The 23,887-nt window shown below is 43.4% G+C and overlaps 1 protein-coding gene across 1 annotated transcript; it reads left to right on the top strand.

The window, feature by feature from the left end:
- The first annotated feature begins 429 nt into the window (after positions 1-429).
- LOC142802951 (uncharacterized) lies at positions 430-23,660 on the top strand. The gene is made up of 6 exons (XM_075888034.1): positions 430-679; positions 2,537-2,678; positions 7,558-7,656; positions 16,036-16,320; positions 17,842-18,039; positions 23,647-23,660. Exons 1-6 carry the CDS (start codon positions 521-523, stop codon positions 23,658-23,660), a joined length of 897 nt encoding a protein of 298 aa, XP_075744149.1. The 5' UTR covers positions 430-520.
- The last annotated feature ends 227 nt before the right edge of the window (positions 23,661-23,887 follow it).

Genomic DNA, 23,887 nt, shown 5'->3' on the forward strand with positions numbered 1-23,887 from the left:
GTTGGTGGAAACGTTCACTGCAAGTAGAGCAACCACACTCGTCTGGTCGTGTATGCGTTGTGATTATCGTAAATAAAGTTCAGAGCTCTTAGGAAAACTGCTCAAGAAAGTGCACAGTGAAGGTGATCTTAAGTGGCTTAGTTGAATGCTGTTAGGTGATGGTCGTAATGATGGGTATCACTTCGGCACTTTAATCACCACTTATGCTCCAAATTACGCCTATGGATTTATAGGAAATGTGTTCACACTTTCTTGTCATTACTTTCTTGTCATTTGGTGAAATATGGCGCAGGCTTGTTATTTCTTGAAAAATAATATAGCCTACATCAGGTATAAGAATGCATAGGACGATCATTCTTAATGGAAGGCTAACCTTATCCTTTAACATTTCTCATTGTGATTATTGTTTTTGCTTACGTTTATGCGAGATTTCTTGAGCCACTACACGAAATGTACCACTACAAGGTCTTTTCAATGTATTAAAACGGTTTCTTTGCAGACCCAGTATCTCGTCGAGTGGATGAGGTCATTCAATCTCGACCTCATGAATGAGACGAGATTGGCAACAGTCAGCCCGGTTGAGATTATGGTGCGAGGGTCTCTTGATCTCGGAGTCCACGTTGTGACTTCTATTGATATCGTTGAAAAGTACTTTTGGAACAAGAAAAGGTTGATTAAGGTACACAAATACATCATCCTAAACATTACAGAGCTGAACTAACGAGGTGACATCAGCATTTGTGGCTATTACAAGCGAAAGTGTTTTCGAACTTTGCAGGTTCAATGTTGAATTTTCACGGTTTTAAATTTGTTGGGTCATATTTTGTTTTACTCGATGATAGAAATTGCAGCACACTTTGGGTTTTGAAATAGTTGAGTAAAACTGATAAGCGAGCAATACATACCGGATAACTCTTGCCCAAACAGAACAGAAACCAGGTTTGGTGAATTTCACTACAGCTGCACTGGTGGTGGTCAAGACCGTCATTGGACCTTCGTGAATATATATGGCGAATCCAGTTCACGTTGCAGTGTGTATATCATTTCGGAGGCTTCATCATACGCTTTCAGAAATGTTCAGCAAAGTTTTGTAAGAAGCTGTACGTATTTCATCTCAATGAGGAAATGCAAATGAAATGAAAATGTTATATTGAATGGGTACACTTGAAAATAGCACATCTCAAGGAACACACCACGTGACCTTTCTCCCGTGTTGCCAGCGCCAATGGAAGGTGTGATGCCGTGATCACCATTATGGCTGCAAGCGCCGCTGTGTAACACAGAAAGGTTCATATGCAAATATATACCCGTCAAGTGAACGACAAGATGACCACCAGTGCAGCTGAGTTAGCAAGCATCGGCAGCATCACCCAAATTTTGCAGATGATTTGGTACCTTCCGGCGATAACTTGTGTTTCCTTCCGAGTTACTTACTTCGCATTTGTACGAAAATTATTAAAATACACACAAAACCGCACACGTGATTGATATGTGGGGTTTAACATCCCAAAACCACCGTATGATTATGAGAGACGCCTTAGTGGAGTGCTCTGGAAATTTCGACCACCTGGGTTTCTTTAACGTGCACCCAAATCTGAGCACGTGGCCCTACAGCATTTCCGCTTCCATCGGAAATGCAGCCACCGCAGCTGCGATTCGATCCCACGACCTGCGGGTCAGCAGCCGAGTATCTTAGTCACTAGAACAGCGTCGGGGGGTAAAACCGCATGCTTATCATAACCTTTACCTCCCTTGCCTTCATTACCTGCTAGTGTTCATTAAGGTGGTTTGCCTCTACTATAACCACTGCAATACTATCTTCGACTGAATATAACGTTTGTATCATGAGGCTACTCTTAGTTATTCTCGTGCATGAAGCTCCCAGAGTCGTTCTCAGCTACTGCGGGCGTCATTTCACAGCACATGCAGCTGAATATGTTTTGTCGCTTCAGCCTTGTGGTACCTATTGACCACATCATTAAAGAACAAATTGTTTACGAAACCTAATATCACTATACTCACGAACATCTTGCCCATACATACCGTGTCTAGTCACAAGAATTAGAAGTGATGCAGCATTCTTTCTCTCATAACCGATGCATTCCAACCGCACAGCATAAAACTACCTGCTACAGTCCCTTCTTTCCTGTTGATGCTTAGCCTTCTCGCTATAAACTTGATACAATCTTCCCTTTTTTTTACTACGATGAACACTACCTATCCGAGCCGATGTGCGGTGCTCAAGCTTAACGTTTGTCTTACTTGCGCACTCTTGCAACATCAGGTCACTCGAGGGCATACTTGTCCTGCTGACCCTACAAAGGGTCAGCAGGACCCGTTCTGTCTACAAACAATTGCATTACATATTCGTATTGTTTGCTTTTTTGAAGTCGACATTTGCACGTCTAGGCAGTTGCAGGTTTTAGATGCTCCTGCAAAAAATGAAAAGCGCTCTTCGCGGTGATGGAGGGTTGAAAATATCTACCAGATGTGGTTTCTCATGGTGTATGAAAAATTGTTTTTTATCCATTTACAGTTAAGGTACAGTGACGAACAAATTACGTGGCGAGGCCAGAATCACTTAGTGGAAGACTACACCAAACTTTTGAGAATGTATGGCGCGAGGACACCTGTGGACTTGCAACTCGCTGCGAAGATAAAATCATACGAAGAACAACGTGAGATGCATTCGATTTTCCCACCCTTGAGTTTAATATAAGAAGTAGGCTACATTTGATCATGTGTAGGGTCAATAGCGGTACGTTATGATTTTTGCGAATGCTAAGCTACCTCCAAAGGACATTGTTTTGTGTTTTTAGCACGAAAGTGTTACATGTCGGGATACACCATAAGTGTCATGGTGTATTTCTATCACTAGAATACGTCAGAAAAACATGCGCAATCACGTGCCAAAGAAAAAATGTCTCATTGAAAAAAGTGAAACCCATGACCTGTCGAGTTGGGATGATAGCTGAGGGGTGCCTTGGTTGATGCACCACCACTTATGTTACATGAACCTTCATGAGCACATCTTTTATATCTTACAGTTTCCTTTTACAGTGTTTGATTTTCGGGGTGTTGTCTCCGTCTCGGAGTGGTAGCGAACAAAATGCGCGGCTTTCGCAAGTCGTTGAGTCATTGTACCATTTCCACAGCTGTCTCATTTGGAGCGTTTTATAAAAAAAGTGTGTGGGAAGGAAACATGCTTAGTCCAAAGCTCGCTCAGAAAATCCACCCATGCGGCACTCATCGGGCGGTCACCGCACGTTCCCCGCTACTACCATGTGCCATGTAAGCCAGGCTAGCCTGCAAGATGTGAGACAGGACACACGTCGCGTTTTCCGTCCCGTTTCAAGCGTGCTCATGATGTGATTTTTCAGTTCACTTCAAAAATTCACGCGGTTGCAATCCCTATGTAGCAAAGAATGAGCGTGACCCAAGCTGAGCGTCCAATCAGCGGTGGTCTTCTGGCATTCCTTGATTATTATTTGCCTGAGGTAGGAACGTTGAAAGAGAAGCAACGATATTTTGCCAGTACAGAAGGCCATGAGTAGTGCACCATGTAACTAACGAGCGCTGACTAGGTTTCCGTAGTTTCATTGCAGAGAGAGTTTCCACACAATGCCTGTATTACTGTAGGACACACTATGATACCTAAGATGAAGATAAAACCTTCGCAGTAAATTACGCTTCTTGTGAGTGTCCGTGAGTTACCTCTATAGGTAAACACCGCCACAGTTATCTTGTGATTGATTTTGATTGATCTTGTAATATCATCTAAATTCTATCCGGTCTTATACTATAGGTTCACCTTTCGGGACATTTTGTTATAGGTGTATAGCGTAGCGGCGGGTTGATCTTTAAAACAGAATTGTTTTATTCGAGGGTCTCCAATGACTTCAGTGACGTACTTTCAGCACGAAAATGACGTTGTAAAAATACACACAATAGGAGTACAAAAAAGTTCCCTTAATTGGAGTTCAATCCGTGACCTCTTGGTCAGCGACCTTAGTTGCCTGGTGCACTGTTCAGTGCGCTTCTGTCACATAATTTCTATGCTTTAAAAGCACACCTTTTTTGAACCACGTTTCCTTTACAATGCTATTAGTGTAGTAATGCATGGTGACCGCAACATCACGTTTAACTTCTGCAACGCATGGTTTCTACGTATCCGTCCTATTTAGCGCGTTTTCAATAGAACTGCGATGGTGTGAACGCCTTATCACACAGCCAGGTAGCGGCCTTACCCAAAGCGTGGGCGTGGCTCATAAAATTCATAGACGTTGAAAAAAAAAGTCAGATTGCCCGTACAGTGGAAATCGACGATATGCGAAGCACGAATGCGAAAGGTTGATATGTCACTTTTAAATCAGCACAGCGTTACGAGATGGAGATAAATTATTCCGTACTTGACTTCCGCGTCATGATTCTCATGGTTAGAGGTGTCGTTTACTTTCATCGTCTATACACGTCACGTGATACCAAATTAGTATATGTGGAGCGAGCAAAACGGCCGCGAACACGCTATGAGTGTTGGTATGTTGTCATGTTTTACATGACACGCGTGTCAGGATTATTATGTTTGCACCAGTCTTATATCTTCCTTATCCATTGACATCTCGCAGCACCTAACTTGGTACATGTGGAGCTAGCAAAATAGCCGTGAGCGCATCATGAAGGGCCCAGTATATTCTAACGTAGCGTCGACGCGCGCACACGCCGGGCCCAGCGACGCTTTTTTAGCAAAACAGAAGCATTTTATAGACTTACGCCAGGCGCGAAAGGAGCGACAGGCACAACCAGCATCTGTCCGCGCGGCCCGACGGCAACCGGTGTGAAATGCGACATGCTGAATTTCCCGCCGATGCGTTACCCGGACAGCGTCTGCCTCTTTACGGGACGTAGGGACGATGGACGCGCTGAAACGCCCATGCGTCAAAGCAACGCAGCGCGTCGCACGCCTGCGATTATAGGCACCGCGCACTGACCAGAGGGAGCTGTGTTGCCTACACTGCCCCGTCTCAAAGCTTTTGACATTCGTCATCAGGGGCACGCAGAAAATGAACGCGTGCGCGCGTCCCCCATGTATCTGGGCCACAATACACCAACTGATGCAGGGCGCGAGAGGCGATCGTCACGTTTTGTGTTTGCAGACGTCGTCTCAAGGTTGATTTTTCATCCGCTAGGCAATGTATCCTGACGTTGCAGTCAGACTGCAAAACTCGGCTGAATGGGTGCCTATATAGCAGGAGCAGCGCCTGGCGTGGCAACGCCAGCGTGACGCCACTAAACAATCGCCGGCGCGCACGCGCACCGGGTCACGTCGAAATTTATTGGCACCTAGACTGTGGCACTTAGTCATGTTCTCACATGACACGCATCTCATGATTATGATGTTTGCACCAGTCACCTAACTTCGTCATCTATTGACGTCACGAATACAAAATTTGGCATATGTGAAGCTAGCAAAACGGCTGCGAGCGCATCATGAGTGTGGCATGTAGACATCTTGTTACGTAACACGCATGTCGTGATGATCATGTTTGGATGTGTCACTTACCTATGTCTTCGGTTCGCGCTCATAATACCCAGTTTCGTACATCGGTGAAGCAATTTGGTGAAGCTACCAAAATGGATGCTAGGGCATCATGACCACAGCTTGTGGTAATGTTATTACATCACACGCGTCTCATGTTTATCGTATCTGCACCAGTCTCAAACCTTCGTCATATATTCACCTCCCGGAATACCGTATTTGTTGTAAGTGAAGCTAGCGAAACGGCCGCCAGCGTCTCATGAGCGTGGTATGTAGTCATGTTGCATGACACGCATCTCATGATGATCATATTTACATCAGTCACATTTCTTCTTCATTTATTCACGTACCGTAATATCAAATTCGGTATATGTGACGCCAGCGAAACAGCCGCGAGCGCGTCATGAGCATGGCACGTAGTCTTGTTGCTACATGACATGCATATCATGATTTTCATGGTATTTCCTTTCGCTTGTGTTCGCCATGCAATCCTGTTACACCATACCACTTTGGCACTATGTCATGTGCACCAAACCACCACAAGAGCAGCAGGACCATGAAACGTAAATCATGGCATTCATGTCAAACACCTCTTAATTTTCATGCTATGACTAGTTGCATATGCTCGTCATACAGTCATGTTGTGCCTAACGAAGTTTGGTATCAATATATTCATCGAAACGGCCAGGAGAGCTAAAAGTCGAAGGCGGCTAGATAGGTAGATAGATAGATAGATAGATAGATAGATAGATAGATAGATAGATAGATAGATAGATACGCTCAAGGTTGCCGCAGTTCGCTAAGAAATGTTTCACATTTAATAGCTCTTCAAAGCACCTGTTCAGCCTAATGTAACTCCGTGGGCCCCAGTGACGCTCACCCCACAAAAAATCACAGCATATCAGTGGAGGGAATAATGAGGGGGGCGAAGCTTCGGAGGGTTTCCTCCTGTCTGTCTGTCTGTCTGTCTTTCTGTCTGTCTGTCTGTCTGTCTGTCTGTCTGTCTGTCTGTCTGCCTGTCTGTCTGTCTGTCTGTCTGTCTGTCTGTCTGTCTGTCTGTCTGTCGCGTTCGTCCGTCTTTTTGGCCGTGTATCTGTCCGTTCGCCCTTTAAATCACTAACACCATCTAGAGATAATACTTCCAAGAACATACACACACCGGCCTCCGTTAAGCGTTTCATTAACAAGAAGTGGCTTAGATATACACTACATACAAACGAAGGAGAGGGAAGACAAAACACGCGTTGCCCTTCTCTAATCGGGCAGCGGCATTCACAAAATGTGACTTGTTGTGAGTAGGCCATCATAGCCTACGTTTGGCGCAGTCAGTCACGCTCTTTTCTGGCTGCCACACCGCTTGCTTTTGTTCTCCTCTCACAATTACAACTGCAAGTACCGTATTCATCTGCCCCGCCGCGGTGGTCTAGTGGCTAAGGTACTCGGCTGCTGACCCGCAGGTCGCGGGTTCGAATCCCGGCTGTGGCGGCTGCATTTCCGATGGAGGCGGAAATGTTGTAGGCCCGTGTGCTCTGATTTGGGTGCACGTTAAAGAACCCCAGGTGGTCGAAATCTCCGGAGCCCTCCACTACGGCGTCTCTCATAATCATATGGTTGTTTTGGGACGTTAAACCCCACATATCAATCAATCAACCGTATTCATCTATGACAACAAGGACATGTTTAGCCCTTAATCACTCGTTATTCATGAACGGTATTATTAGAGATGACTATGAAATAATACCCATCTTGCAGATGTTTTCACGGTAAATGGTGCTTTCTCTGTCAAACGCCAAGAGACATTGTATAAGCTCTTGTATACCAATGTATGGTACAATTTAAACAGCTTCTGTAAGCAGACATTTTACGTACTTTGCCGTGCCAATTACTAAGGTGGAGGGTTCAACAATGTTTATTTTTGTATTTCATATTTGTTTGGTCGATTGTTTGTGTCGTCTGCATACAAATTCATTTGAAGATTTTTGGTATATAATGTAATGTTCTTTTCCTCATTGTTTTTCCAGTGGACAACACCGAAAGAGCCTCACGTCGGTCTGGAGAATTTCGGGTTTTCATTAATATTTCTGATATCGGCCTACATACAACACCATACGTTACGGCAGGTATGAGGCAGATCTGCACTTGTTTCGTTGCCTTTACTGGAACACCGTACGTTCAACTACATCATTGCTGAACATAAAGGAGCAGTGACACCATTTTTACGCATGTCACATTTTTTGCGTCAGCAGCTAGTTCTCGATTTCCTAGTAGGGATTAGGTAATAATGATGAGACAGGCGCACGAATTGATTCACGTAATATTGATTTACTACCAGTATGGAACCAACTTCAAAATACCTGCAAAGTCCACCGATTTTCAGCGCTGCCAAGAGACACCTCCGGTGCCCCCGCCCCATCTGATCACATAGCCACACAAAACTTTAACGCGATATTCTGTTCGCCATTGGTATGCTCGGCGCTCATGCCACTAACATACTTTCGTCACCCACATTGCCGTTGCCGAGGTCATCAGCAACCGCAAGCAACAATGAAAATACCGAGGAGTATGGAATCGCAGTGATTCGTGGCGTGGCGAACAATTTTCGGTTCAATCCTCCTCCGAGAAGCGATTCTGACACTGACGCCGGACTGAGAAGCGATAAGGCAGCTCGAGACAAATGCCTTGACCATGCTGGCTAATAAAGCATAAGAACGTTGCATACACGTTATTTTTTCGTGATGGCCATAGCTTCAAATAATCACATTCGTGGTCACGATTTTAGGACAAATCAACCGAGGCCGCACAACGAAAACACTGAGTTTACACGAACGCGCTGCACGAAGCTCCAAACAAAGCAAGTGAAGCCAATGCAGCCAGGAGTCACCACCAAACGGTACCACAAGTAGGCATTTCAACAACGACACTAAAATTGTGGACGTCAGTGCTGCTCGCTCATTGTCACTCAGTTGCTGAGACATGGCCCAGGAGTTAGCTGAACACATCTAAACAGTGTGGATGTCTCCTGGTCGGGAACGTGCTGAAGAGCCTACAGGACGATTTGCCCTTGAAATAGAATAACTTCTACGTAACGGAACGAATTCATACTTCGCTAAAGAAAACCTCGTGCTTACCAAGCAATCGAATGAGTGCCTCACAATTCAAGTTTGCAATTTGGTGTCGTTATGAGTGACATTTCGTGATAAGTGGTGCTAATCACTTGCTTGTCTCTAGAAACTGATTCAAGGTGTATAAGATGAACGGGTGCGTTTCGCCGAAATTGCCTCTAGGTTCTTGCGCTATGACATGTCCAGCACGCATAGTGTCGCGGTAGTTGAAACAGGGGCATTGCTTGAAAAGAAAATCACGAATTATAGAACAATTTAATAAGTAACCGTGCTGAAGAGCAAAGCCCCCTCCAGATTGTTGCTAGAGAGATTAGCCGCATAACGTGAGCACAAGGGCTTCAGCTCGCTTTGGCGTCCATTACTACAAACTGTATAAATATAAACATTTAAGACTGCAGTGCACTTATGCCGTTCAAAGAAAGCTGTCGTTCATGTAGACAACAGTAACGCCAAGTGATGTCCTGCATAACCATGCAGGAGATCACTCATATATATATATATATATATATATATATATATATATATATATATATATATATATATATATATATATATTTATATATATATATATACATATATATATATTGTGAGCGCTGACTATTTGTTGCTTCATCGTCTTCGTCTGCACACCCAAAAACATTGTAGTAGTCATCATCGTTATGCACGCGGACTACGCTGCTTATGTCTCGCGCGACTGAATTAAAACCGTTTGGCGAAATAAAATTGTCATTAGCGCCGCACAACCTAGGACAAACATAAGGAGTCTGCACTTTCTGAAAACACAATTCGCGATAAATGACCGAAATGGCAGTGATCTTGGCCATACGAGCTTGAAAAAAACCACCTATAACACAAACAGGCAGTACATTTGCTGGCCGAGATGGAGGAATCATTGAGTTTTCATAACAGGCAGTTTCCCCTCTAAAACTGCTGCCTCTAATTTTCCGGGTGGCTCTCTAGAGAAGTCGAAGGACGTAAGTGTGGTGAGATACGCCGAAAAGGTTACGGGGATCGGTAGTTAGATGAGGGGGAAGAACTGGGCATGCGTAGAGACTCCAGAGGTGAAGGCGGCCGCTGTGAAGTGGATAGATACGGCGCTGGAACGTTGGCATCGGCTCTCGGGGGAAGTCTCGCTCATAAGCAAAATATACACGTAGTTCATTCTGCTGAAGGCGGTAGCACAATCGGTATATATGGCCCCGTATGCCACAGTAAATGCAGACCGGGCGCGGAGGACGTCAGACCGGGTAGTGTGGTTGCACTGGCACCTGTGCTGCCATCGAAGGCAAATGATCGCATACAATCGAGGCAGGCAAAAATGAAAATGGTGCAAGGGCCCATGATGCACCTTCGCCGCATGAAGGTGTCCGAGAGGGTACACGAGATGGAGCCCGTGTGACGCTTGCCATCAATGTCAGTTCGTCTCTGATAATGCCAGAAGGGTATCAAGGAGAAGGGCCGAGAGAGAAAATAGCTAGGTTGCTCAGAAACAAGAACGTGAAGTTCATTTCGGACGATCGTGTGGATAAGAGTTCGCAATTCAGTTATCCGGTAAAATATACGTCCCAGGAGGCCTGTGGAATGCGCATGGAATAATTCGCGTCTAGACGTTGGCACATAGTGATGACTTCTTGAACTATTAAGGGGATCTGAATGACGAGAGCTTTGAAAGCGACAGAGTTGCCGCCTTTTGTATGTGATGGACGCGAGCAACTTCCGTCTTGTCACATTGAACTCGGTGGCGAAGAGGCAGTACGTCTTCAATATATGACCTATAGGTTCGTCTGTCCCTGGGATGCCGGTGGCGATTTTCTGCTTGGCCACTTCAGAGTGTCTTGCAGATTTGCCGAAAATCTGACGGAATCACGAAAGTCACTTTCATGGTTGTGGAACTATGTCTTTGCGACCTCTTTGAGGTAAAATGGTAGGTAGCGTAGTTTGTCGATTTCGTCGCAATGATTACAAGCGTCGTAATCCTGTCGTAATTATCAAGCCACACTTGGTTGGTGGTTGCTATGTAGAATGTAACGTCCCAAAACCACCATCAGATTATGAGAGATGCCTTAGTGTACGGCGTAGAAAGTTTAGACCATCTGTGGTTCTTTTCAATGCACCCAAATCTGAGCGCACAGGACTACAGCATTTTCGCTTCCATCGAAAATGCAGCCGCCACAGCCGGGATGCAATCCCGTGACCTGCGTGTCAGCAGGCGAGTACCATAGCCACTAGATCACCGCGGCAGAGCTATCAGGCCACTCTTCGAAATATTTTCCGCGAAGGCCGTGAAATACTGGAGGGTCTTGTTATGGTGTACCCACGATGTAGGTATGGCCACCAACACCCAGCTGAGCAGAGGCCGCGGAAATGTACGAGTTTTTCTGCTCCATCCATGGTACCATGGTTTCGGCAAATACAACCGTCAACCAGACACAACGTGGTTTATTTCAACGTTTCGGCCTAGAGTCTGGCCTTCATCCTGATGAACCACGTTGTGACCGCTCACGGAGTATCTACTTGACTACTTTCAACGCTATGGCCACTCAACCACCATACCTGCACACACACACACACACACACACACACACACACACACACACACACACACACACACACACACACACGCATATATATATATATATATATATATATATATATATATATATATATATATATATATATAGTCTAGTAGATCCTCCGTGAGCGGTCACAACGTGGTTTATTTCGACGTTTCGGCCTAGAGTCTGGCCTTCATCAGGAATAAAGATACAGTTTGTCGGTGCTCAGCTTTATACAATCTCAAATCAGAGGGCAAGGTAAGAGGGAAAAAAGGAAAGAAAAAAAAGAAAAGAAAAGGAAAGGAAAAAAGAAAAAAGAGAAAAATAATATACGGTGGACGCCCCTCGGGTGCCCCCCTTCCACTTTTCCCTCCACTCCCCCCCCATCTCTCTCCCCCTCTCCCCTTCACCTTTCTGATGTCAGCGGTCTGTGTATGTTTCCGTTCACTAGCGCATTCCTCCTGATCAGACGGCCCCTCCTGGCACTGGCGGTTCGGTGTGGGGCAAAAAAGAGCTTTTCAGGAAGTCCTAAGCCTTTAACTACTCGGGTCCCGTAAACAATTCGTCGTAGAAGGACGGGGGCCGCGTATTGTGGCAGAGGCTGGTCAGCGGGCATTTTAGGAAGTTCTAAGCCTTTAACTACTCCGCGCCCTGTCAACATTTCGTCGTAAAAATAGGGGTGCCCCGTATTGCGGTAGGCTGTGCAAGCGCGTGCAATGCGAATTCCTGGCCCGCTTCTAAATTACGCGTGTCGTGGGGGCCTCCCGGCTGTGCACATGGTTGCTGTTGGGCATGTCGTGCATGGCACAATTGATTGGTTAGTAAAATAAAACAGAAAACAGACGACAGCTGCACTTAGGAAGAGTAGTTACACTTGGAATTGTTTTAGGTTGTCCAGTGCCCTTCGCAGCTGCAGTGCCGTGAACTCAGTTACTATTTTCATTGTTGCCGTTATTGTTTTCTAATGCTTTAATTGCTGCAAGTGTACCAGGATTCTCATTTATTCCTCTATCGAGGGTGTTAAATCGGTGGATAAGGTATGACTCTCGTTGTTCACGTTCTCGATTTGATTTAAATCCCGTCTCTAAGAGCGTTACTGATAGTTTGTCGAATGCATGGTCGGGAAGATTGAGATGTTTTGATAGAGGTAGACTTGGGGCTGATTTCGCATGGGCTCTGTGATTATTGAAGCGAATCCTAAATGGTGTTTCTGTTTGTCCGATGTACTGCATACCACACACGTTGCATTCGAGTAGGTACACCACATTAGAAGAATCGCATGTTAGGTTTCCTCGTATGTTAATCGAAAAGTTGGATTGCGTGCTGGTTGCTTTATCTGTTTCTCGCATCGCCTTACATACAAGACATCGTGGCTTTAAGCAAGGGCGGCATGAATTATTGGGGGGTGATGTGTTAATTTGGGAGTGGACAAGGGTGTCTTTGAGGTTACGTGGTCGTCGGTAAACGACGCCTGGAGCGGATGGGAATGCGCGTTTCAGACGTTCACTTTGTTCCAGAATGTTGTAATGTCGTTTAAGGATTTTGTTTACATTGGTGAAGTTTGTGCTGTAAGTCAAGCAGAGGTTTGTTCGTTGTGGGTCTTCTCGTGGTGGTCGCTTCATAAGTAAGTCTTCACGCTTTAGTTTTCTCGCTTTTTGAACAGCGTCATTAATTACATGTGGGGGGTATTTTTGTTGCTCGAGCATAAGTTTTAGCCTCTGTGAGCTCGTGTCAAAGTCAGCGTCTCTTGAGCAGATTCGCTTAAACCGGTGAGCCTGGCTGTATGGAATACTGTTTTTACAGTGGCGTGGGTGATCGCTTTGGTAATGAAGGTATTGTTGTCGATCCGTTGGTTTGCGATATAGGGTTGTAGAGAGCTTCTCTTCTTCTATCGTTATGGTAACATCAAGAAAATTTACGGTAACTTGCGAGTATGTGTGTGTGAAGTGTATGTTCGGATGTACAGCATTGTAAGTGTCTATAAAGCTGAGAAGTTCGTCCTCGCTGTGGGTCCAAATAAGAAAGATGTCGTCTATGTATCTTCTGTATAACATTGGTTTCAAGGAACTTTGTGCAAGAAATTCAGATTCTAGCTTTCCCATAAATATGTTGGCATATTTAGGTGCCATTTTGGTGCCCATAGCGGTCCCGCTGATTTGTCGAAAATACTCTTGGTTAAACTCGAATGAATTTATATATATATATATATATATATATATATATATATATATATATATATATATATATATATATATATATATATATATTAAATATCTAACAGACAATAATGCCAAGGAATGTATAGGGGAAGTTATTAGAACAAATGGAATGTAAATAAGAAGAATAAAGAAAAGAGGGTGAAAAAATAACCAGCCGTGAAATAACCAGCTCACGGCTGCTTATTTTTTCACCTTCTTTTTTTTCTTCTTTTTATTTACATTCTATTTGTTCTAATAGCTTTGCCTATACATTCTTTGGCATTATTGTCTGTTAGATCTCATTATATTGTGTTAAAACACGGAAAAACGAGCCCTTAGATACATACTTCTTTCTCTTATATATATATATATATATATATATATATATATATATATATATATATATATATATATATATATATATATATATATATAAATTACGTGAAGGCACACAGGAAACTATTGGCGTTTGAAGATATATTTACACAGCGTCAACGCGCAAGCTAAGATGGAGTAGAAACAAGAGCTGTGCCCAACACCAAAATTACGTCGTCTTTCTCGGCGCCTATCTAACCACTTTAGTGCTTTAGTGGGACATTGTTTCATAACAATATATGATGGGGTCATAACGTTGTCGAAAGGAGGCGATTGCTGTCTAAGATAAAAGTCTGTAGTTGGGCGACCTTGTAGCCGGTGACCAGAGAGACTCAATACAGCAATTGACAAGCGGTGATGTGCGTCGGCGTTTACGCCTATGGGTTGATTGTTTCAGCGTTATCTCTAGCGGCCACATGCGTTTTAGAGCATACTTTTACCTTCGCATTGTGCACGTCATTGCTTCAGAATGTTCTAACATTACCTCGGTAGCTCTTGGTTTATCGGCGCGCATCATGCAAGACAGCACTCACACGTGCTGTCGATACCCCCTTCCTAAAAAGGCATCCTCCCAATGCGCAAATGAATTCTTAATGTACAAGCCATGAATCACAATAACATAGCAAACCCAGCAACATAAGATACAGTCCTCAGGGTTGTTATTGTCATGGAATAGCTTCAGGCGCACGACATGGACGACTTCCGGTCACGCACGGCGCCGTTGATATAACGTAATGCTATCGCGAACAACCTCGTAGTCGAGTGCAGCCAGACGTCAAAATATCCTGAACGGTGAGAAGTATCAACACAGGACTTTTAGGGGCGAAGCTTCCTATGCTGTGGATCGTGCGTCCTCGATGTATGTAGTAATAGTTGTAGTAGTATTAGAAGTAGTAGTTGTAGCCAACTCTCTTTCAGGCCTTCAAATGTCTGCTGGATGGCGGCACTTGTATATGATGAATGTATACAGTTTTCATTCGTAGAGTTGTCTAATGTGTGCTTCCCCTGTTAGTCTCAGCTGTGTTTTTTTGCTATAGGTAGTCCCACCTAGTCGGGCGTAGTTATCCTTTCTTGTTTTTATTTTTATCACCTTATGTTATTATTATTTTTGTTCTTCAGTAGATGTGTACATACGTAATAACCAATCTGTATTCTTTTGGACCCACTCCTGTAGAGCCTGTTAAGGCTTACATTATGAATGAATAAATAAATAATAAATATGGTTAAAGATCGGAGAAGGCGGTATTTGGAGTGTTCACTAGATAATCGGGCGGACGGGCAGACAGACAGCCAGACACAAAGACAGATTACAGACAGACCGATAGACGGACGAATGAATCGACGGATAAACTGACATACTGAGAGACAGACCAACGGCCACAGAGATTGACAGACAGACGGAAAGACAGGCATATGAATGACGCACGTACAAACATTCAAAAAGACAGACAAACGCACGGACAGACAGAAGGACAGGCAAACTTATGGACGGATGCATAGATGGGCGCACGGGCTGACGCATGGACGCATGGACAGACACACGCACGCACGCACGCACGCACGCACGGACGGACGCATGGACTGACACATGAGTGGTCGCATGGACTGACGGATGAACGCACAGACGGGAGGACGCACGCACGGACGGACGGATGGATGGACGCACGAATGCAAGAACAAAATAACAGACAGACAGATGGACGCATGGATTGACAGACAGACGAACGCTTCACGTACTCATATCAATCACTCCGTGGATATAACCTGAATTTTGTTTCACTCTGTCCCCGTTGGAGTATGAGCGTCCGTACTGAAACGCGGTCGCCGGGCTGGGATTCCACGGTGGCTGTCGGTCCTCTGCTGATTATTGATGCGCAGGCGGTCGAGTTGACGACCTTCATCAGCGCGCTGAAGGTAGACGATAACATCAAAGTTTTCTCCGTTCGTCAAGTTTAGACGCATGATGAATTTAAATTCTTGTATCGCGCTAAGGATTGTGATCCCTCAGTCAGGTTTGCGGCTGGCTGAGTGGTCAGCACTTCAGTCTTGCGCTTGCTAGTGCCATTACCTCAGAATACTTTCATTTTCTTTATGAATTAAAAATGAAAAAAAAATGTTGGTACGTGGTTACAGTTCATTCTCGACACTTTCATGTAGTGTATCGCAGGTAAAGTGTTGTATAGTAATCTAGCATTGTGATCATAACTATAACTTCCCGACGTATTTGCATCTATCTCTCTGCTTGCCAGATCAGTGGGGCAATTATTTTTCCAAGTACACTAATGGCACCTATGGAGGATCGGACCAGATTTTGTATCAGCCGCATATTCCCAGGATGCTCATGAAACTATTCAACAATACGGCTGTTGGCAGGAAAGGGCTGCAATACCTAGTTGCATGGATACTCTACAGGCAGCTTGTCCAGTTCACTGACCCACGAATGTTTCTTCATGGTAGGACTGCAACCGACGCCTGTTACGATCACATCAAAAGAGTCATGAGTTTGGCGGTCACCAGCCCCGTCTTCCAGTCTGGTAAGTCTGTCATCGGGCGTTTCCGTAATATCAACAAAAGCGTTGTCATTGTATCGCTGCTTGAAGCGTAGAAGCATTTCGTTTCCTTTAGTTGAGGTTGAGCGGAGGAGGGCTCAAAGCAGGTGCCACCATGGCACAATCTGAAAGGACAGCAAGGTCCCCCCCCCTCCCCTACCCATCAGGAATGTTTCGGCACGCCAACTTGTATCGCACATTCTCCCCGCATTAGCCAAACTTTGGTCACGTGACGACGTCTTCTGAGTACCTAACGATATTGCGCCATTGAAGACGTCAACACATGATGTATAGTGGTTGGACATTGTTTACCGATTCGCTGCACAATTTGTACTATTCGGGTTCATATCACTGCCGTATGGGGGCCTACTGAAGTCACGATTGACTTCAGAGTGTCGCCGTAAAAATATTTGAAACACGAGCAAGATTGTTTGTTGGTGCTTCTCCTGCAACGGAAGCGAATTCTTTACACCAGCGAGACATGCATTGGCGCACACTAAGATAAATACAAATAACACGCGAAACATGGGGTCTCTCCCGTAATCCATTATATTATCACAAAACATCCATTAGACAGATTTGTCAATGGCCATTGACGATTTATAGACAAGGGAGGCTAGGCAAACTTTATTTGTGTGCCATAGGGTCATTTATATTGTTTGCTTCGGAATAGGAACAATAAAAACGGCAAAAACTAATTATGGTGACCAAGAATTGTTTGAAAACTAAGTGAGGGACATCATATTTAAAAATTAGGCACATCATTTTCTCAGCAACCGAACACAGCGAATTCAATATTAGAGATTGATTAGCAGAAGCATAGATGCTTGGCAGTTCATTGATATTTGTTTTACTTTTTCAGTTACTGGACGTCGTGAATGCGCGATGAACCTCTTTTTGTAAGAAGGAAAGTGTGTTTTGTGCCAAATTCCTAAAGAAAATAAGCGCTGTATTGTGCTCGCCTCTTTGTAAGATCTTATAAGGACGGTGCAGTGGTAAACCACTCATTTAAATAATGACGAGTGCAATATTACATGTATAAGGTACTTTATTGACTAAAGCAGTTATTTATTCAAGCCTAAAGAAACAAACAAGCGCATGTTTTTCTGAAGTATCAGTGAATATAAAATTTAAGATTCAATATCTATCAAACAAAGGTACTCACAATACCTAATGTAATTATTGTATGGCATAGTAAGATACAATGGTAACGTGCGCCAGCTGTTCTACGTCACCTGCCTATGCTATGCAGTAGCCTGAACATAATGGTGGTATTCTAGCCAGATATGCTCTAAGATATAATCCCGTCATTCGTCTGATATTGGCACAAAAATTTTTTCAATTCTTCTTTGTAGTTTATATACTGAAACCACCCAATCGCAAAAAATACGCACAAAATGAAAGATAGTAAAAACTGTCTATATATAACCATGTAATGCTGAGTAACAATTTGTTGCAAATGTATTTTATTAAAACAGTATGCCTACATGATTCTTCGTTGAATAGAGATCCCACTGGACTTATTAAGAAAAGTCGAGAATATGGTGTCCAATATCCGCCGTGCATTCCAGAAAACTTTCGAATCTTCAACCTGGATTCAGCCTGATTTTCGTGAAGTGGCTATACGCAGGCTAAACAACATAACGGTCTACGTAGGAAGCCCCGGCAGGATACTAGACCCCGAGTATGTAGAAGCAATTTACAGTAAGTAATTTTTGTTATGCCTATGCCTTGCGTAGTACATACTTGTCGGTGTGTCAAGATAGCTTTGGATGCTTATCATCTGAGCTAGCGCACACGATTGTCAGTGCTATTTGATATTGCGTAATACAGAAAAATGGGTGACAATCTTACTTCACATTTCACACAACAAAATTGTTGTTGTAATGCACAGTAACAAACCTAGAAGTGTTAGCTGGAATCAGAATTGCAGCCCACAGAATGAATTTCTGAGAATAATTTTTACTGCTACAACGTAGCCGATAGAACCTGATTCAGCCGGTGTCCCTCGCTGTGACACATCTTCCTTGAATTGTTGTCTGGTTGTAACGCCGACAAAGGCTGCAGCGAGAATTGGTTGTCCAGAATTCTTTATATGAGCGAACATGTGCCGGGTAAGTAAGAAAAATACAGAATATGTTACGTACACGCTGTGCCCTGTTAGAGGCGACGAAAATTCTCCGTCGTTGTGTAAACTAATCACCGGTGCACCACGCCCTCTTTAATACGGAAGGCATCGTGCCTTCCAGAGTGATTTCTGGTGCTCGCATAACTTCCCAAATAAACGTGACTATTCGCTTTCTCTGTAGAATTGTCACCGACTATGCTCAAACAATCGCGAAGTCTTTTAAGAATTATGGTGTGGCCCGAGTGAAACGTCGTTCATTTTTTTTTTTCGTGGCTGAAATCCAAATGCTTCAAAGAAAAACAATACACGAGTGCGTCAATATAATGGTCCTACGTTATTTTTGTTCTGCTGATTTTATTTATTAGAACCTTTAGAACAGTCATGGTTTTCTACTAGTGGTTTTGTACTATTTTGTGTAGCTATAATTGGAATGTGGATTGGTATACAAACGTTGCATCTCTCTTTTGATATAACGACAGTCGCCTATCACGTAGTACTTTCATGCTTTAATTATGCTCTGCAACCTGAAAAATTGTGCGTTCGGCTGGGAACGGCGTTTTACGTGCCCCCAGTCTGTCGGGATATAAGTAATGCATGTCTAACAAGTGTTTACGCACAGGCTCATAACCATAAAGTTATCTCCAACATGGCGCGATTGATTTGAGTGTGTTGTTACACTTCAAGAAACACTGCCCCCATGATTGTGCATATAATCTCGTAAACGTGAGTTTCTTGCTAAGTTGCCTACAGTGCTTTTTTGACATACTGCTGACAGAAATATATGCCTATATATAAAAAAAACACATCACGTTTCCACTTTCAAGAGCTACGAGGCTTGATATCAAAACGGGGCCAACACGGAAATGGTGTAGCTTGGTGAGCATGTGCGGCGCAACAACACAGAAGATCCCGAATTCTCTCCTCACCGCAGTTGTTTCAATTGCCAATTAACCCGCCGCAGTCGTTGGGTTGATACGGCTCTGGGCTGCGGACTCGCAGGTCGTGGGATTGACCTATACGGACGCGGCACTCTTATTTCGGATGAAAGTGAAATGTCCTAACGTCCGTGTACTTAGATTAAGGTGCCCGTTAACAACCATACGCAGTCGAAAAGTTCGGAGCCGCCCACTACAACGTCTCTAAATAACAACCATCTCTTGGTTTGCGGGCGTTGAATCTCAACAGGTTAAATATCTCACTATCAATCTGCCATTTACACAGGTAACATATATAACCGTAGACACTTTGCACAAGCAGCACAACAGAGGACGAAAACTTTCAAGACGCATTGATTGGGAATGAAAAAAAATTATTGACGATAAGTATGAACTGAAATGAAATTGAATAAAAACGTTTTGTACTTCCTTCTTAGGGTGAGATATCTCTACACGTTTTTACGAGCATACAGTACATCCTTCACAGCTGGTTGTCACTTGGCGTACGATATCAGCATGACTTTCTGGTTCACGCACGCTTACATAAGGAGATCACTCAGAAAAAGAGGGAAAAAAACGTCACTAGATCCTGGCTTGACAGTGCTGCCTTTCTCTACATATACAATAGTACTGCGGTATGCACAGACAACAAACAGGAAATGCTAACAGAGTTGCAAGAAAAATCCCCGAGGAAACTAGAAAAAAGAGCGTCCACAATAACTCGGGCAATCCTACAAAGACAGCAGATCAAAGCATAAATTAGTGTAGAGCACACGCACACACACACACACACTCATGCTTTGCTGTTTATCCTCCCTGCGTGAGACTTGCCCAGCCCATGAACATTTGATTCTTCTAGATTTCGAAGATTATGTTCTAAACCCCATTTTTTATGTTACCAAGTCTACTTTCGTACTCTCGTTTAAAGTTAGCCCATGTATTCAGATTTCGGTACACGTTAAAGAACCCCTGGGGTCAAAATTTCCAGAGCTCTCCACTACGGCGTTTCTCATAATCATATAGCAATTTCGGGACGTGAAACGCCAAAAATCAATCAATCTCTTAAAGTTATATCTATCCTTTTTCTTTGCATCACTCACTGCGTCATCAATAAAGTAGGTTTAAAGTAATGTGCAACAGGCCCGGCAGTGAAAAGCGCCTTGCGATAGGTGGCGAAACTGAAAGTTGTAAAGGAATACGTCTACGTGTGACAGCTGACCACAGAGTTGAGCCACGAAAGTTAAATACCTAGATTAATAAGAATGGTATGCAGTGGATTCAGCAAGCATTCTCAATTCTTGTATAATATTCTACTACTATACCAAGAAGAAGGTGCATAATAGCGGCACCTAACCGGCACCTACCTACAAGGCAACCTGGGGGCTTACGAAGAGGGTTTAACTTCAATTGAGGCCAACTAGTATACAGATCGCCAACAGGAACAAGTGGACCTAAACCAAATACATCTCTTAAATTGTGTAGGCCTATAAGAAAGCTATTTATTTTGCGACTTCTAGTAACAGAAACGTGACGTCAAGCGATAAGTGCCCACCTACCGACAAGAGTGATTAGAGCCCTCTGGAGGAGAGTGAGCAATACCTCAATTTCGTGCTTTGCTTGCAAACGTCACGCGCGGCGCATGACTAGAATGTTTGGCTCCGCATTTCATAAATGTGCCTACGTTCTGCACGATATGCTTTATTTCATGAAGCCCCGAAAGCTTCCAAAGTACACCATTAGATTGCGTAGGACGTACGTCCTTTATTACTAAAGATCTTGAACCGGCTACCACAAATACCTTCGGCACTCTGCGTTTAGCAATAAGCGAGTCGTGTTCCAAACCCGCCAAGTTGAAGGGAGTATATAGAGCGCGTTCAAGCAATCGCGCCCTGCATGAGATTCTTGCATGAGCATTGATGATGATTTTTGGCTTTTAATTACCTTTCGAGGCATGTTATTATTATTTAGTACAATATTTTCCCCTTCTCATAAATGCCATTCCATTATTTCCTTCGGCAAGATTATTTGAGTAAAGTTTCTTAAACTCGCAAAGCGGTAAAAAAACTTATTATGTGAGTTTAATAACATATCATGCGAATTTCACCTGGTTTCGACCATGACGCTATGTGTTGTGAAGTGTATACAGAAACACAACCAGCTTCGGGTAACAATATATTGTTCATCATCATTCACAGAACCTTACCCAGATGCGCCACTTGACATACTGTTCCCGACATGGATAAAGGCCCTCTCATTGTCTTCACACTATATTTGGAGTGACCAGACTACGCCACTCTTTAGAGAAAATATTTACAGCTCTTACTACGCACGTGTCTATAATGACTTCACTATACTGAATGTCGACATGCTTCGTCCATTCGCGTATTCATTCGGGCCGCTCGCACTCAACTATGGTGTGCTCGGTGCGGTACGTGCATCTTTTTTATTTGCGCTTCCCAAGTGCGCGCATGCTGTGCTCTATTCCAGCAAATAATATCATCAGCTCCGTGCATGCAGACCACGCAATCACAATAACGAGCGTATACATTGATTACAACATTTTAAATTATACGCGAAACTCCGTCATCGGATGCATGCTAAGAAAAAAAGATTGACAGCTTTTTTCACGAATAACGAAACTTTACCACATCACTTCAATTCACATTTCGCAAAGAATAACTAATCTATGAGAGGGCTTGATAAAATGGCCTTAGTGCAACGTACCGCAGAGACCAATAACTGTTACTAAAAAAGCAAAAAAAGCATTTCGACGCGTCAACATTCAAGCGGACAATCATAGATAGCAGGAATACGTAGCTTTCATGAACTAAATTAAAAATTACACTTAAATGCCGGTTAGACAACACTCTGCCGGCTAATAACGACTTTGACTTATTGGAATAGGATGACATTTAGGTGTCATGAATGTAATAGAAATATGATGTGATTTGCAGATAGTAACCTTCAACAAAATATCGCCACTTATTCAACATAGAATGATGCCAGAAGCAGGCTCTCTAGTTAGCGAGGCTTGCATTCCTCAGGCCAATCGGTCTAGTGCGCATAGTTTTAAATGCGAAGCATTGCTTTCCAAACAAACGCAACAGAGACTGTCCACCTATAAATGTGTGCGTCTTTTCTTCTATCTATCTATCTATCTATCTATCTATCTATCTATCTATCTATCTATCTATCTATCTATCTATCTATCTATCTATCTATCTATCTATCTATCTATCTATCTATCTATCTATCTATCTATCTATCTATCTATCTATCTGTCTGTCTGTCTGTCTGTCTGTCTGTCTATCTATCTATCTATCTATCTATCTATCTATCTATCTATCTATCTATCTATCTATCTATCTATCTATCTATCTATCTATCTATCTATCTATCTATCTATCTATCTATCTATATATCTATCTATCTATCTATCTATCTATCTATATTAGAGCATAAGTAATAGTGCTTTTGTAGACGCTTGATAAAATTCACAGATATCAATATTACAAAAAAGGAGTTTTGCGTGCTCTATGTCAGGTTTCATGGCCTTGGCTGACTTACGTCGCCTGAAAGGGGGCAAATGAAGAGGTTCGTCAGAATGTTAAGCGAAAGATACCATATTTTATACTGCGCGTTCTGGAAGGGAGAAAGAATAAAGAATGAACTATACCAAATTCAGTTTAGTACTCAGCTGGAGGTATGACCCAGACCATTTAGCTTTGAATATAAGTCTCGCGAACCCTTCGATATGCACTCATATTTTCACAACATTAATCTACGGAAGTTGAGTGAATGCGTCGAAACGATGATCACATTATCAGGAGAAGCCTAAGGTCATCAAACGAGGCAACGGAAAGAATTCTCTGGTTGCTGGTTGACAGTGAGTGTGTGTGAATGAAGGAGAGCTAAAGATGCAGCCACGCTGGAGCGCTACCGACGATCAAGTGTACCACGCACAGCAGAAGGGCTTACTATTATAGCGGAATAGCTATAACGGTTTACTGCTCCCGTACCAGCCTTGCCCACCCATAACTTGGAGTATAGCCACGCGAGGTCAGTATGAATTTCAACGATAAAAAATAATAGAGAAACAACACAAAAATATTGACGTATATTCTGGAAACACCTGCGAAACATCAATCTTGGCAAAAATGCCACAGTAGTTTTTTCCACCGACAGTTTGCATGTCATGTTACTGGGCGCAAATTTCGTGAATTTGTTGAGTGATGTTTCTCATTACAGACCATCGGCCATGAGATTATGCACGCATTCGATGTACTATCTCTAAAATCCTTTGACTTTGAGCATCTGCAAGACAAGGAAGCATTGTTAAAGGAATATACAAAGCGGGCAGTGTGCTTGCGGAACTCTCATAGATCTGTCGTGAGTATAGCTCCCACGCTGTTCGTTGGTTGCGCGCACGCATGCACACACACACACACACACGCACGCACACAGCACGCGCGCGCACGCACGCACACAC

This window comes from Rhipicephalus microplus, chromosome 3, assembly GCF_043290135.1.
Source record: "Rhipicephalus microplus isolate Deutch F79 chromosome 3, USDA_Rmic, whole genome shotgun sequence".
Classification (NCBI taxonomy): domain Eukaryota; kingdom Metazoa; phylum Arthropoda; class Arachnida; order Ixodida; family Ixodidae; genus Rhipicephalus; species Rhipicephalus microplus.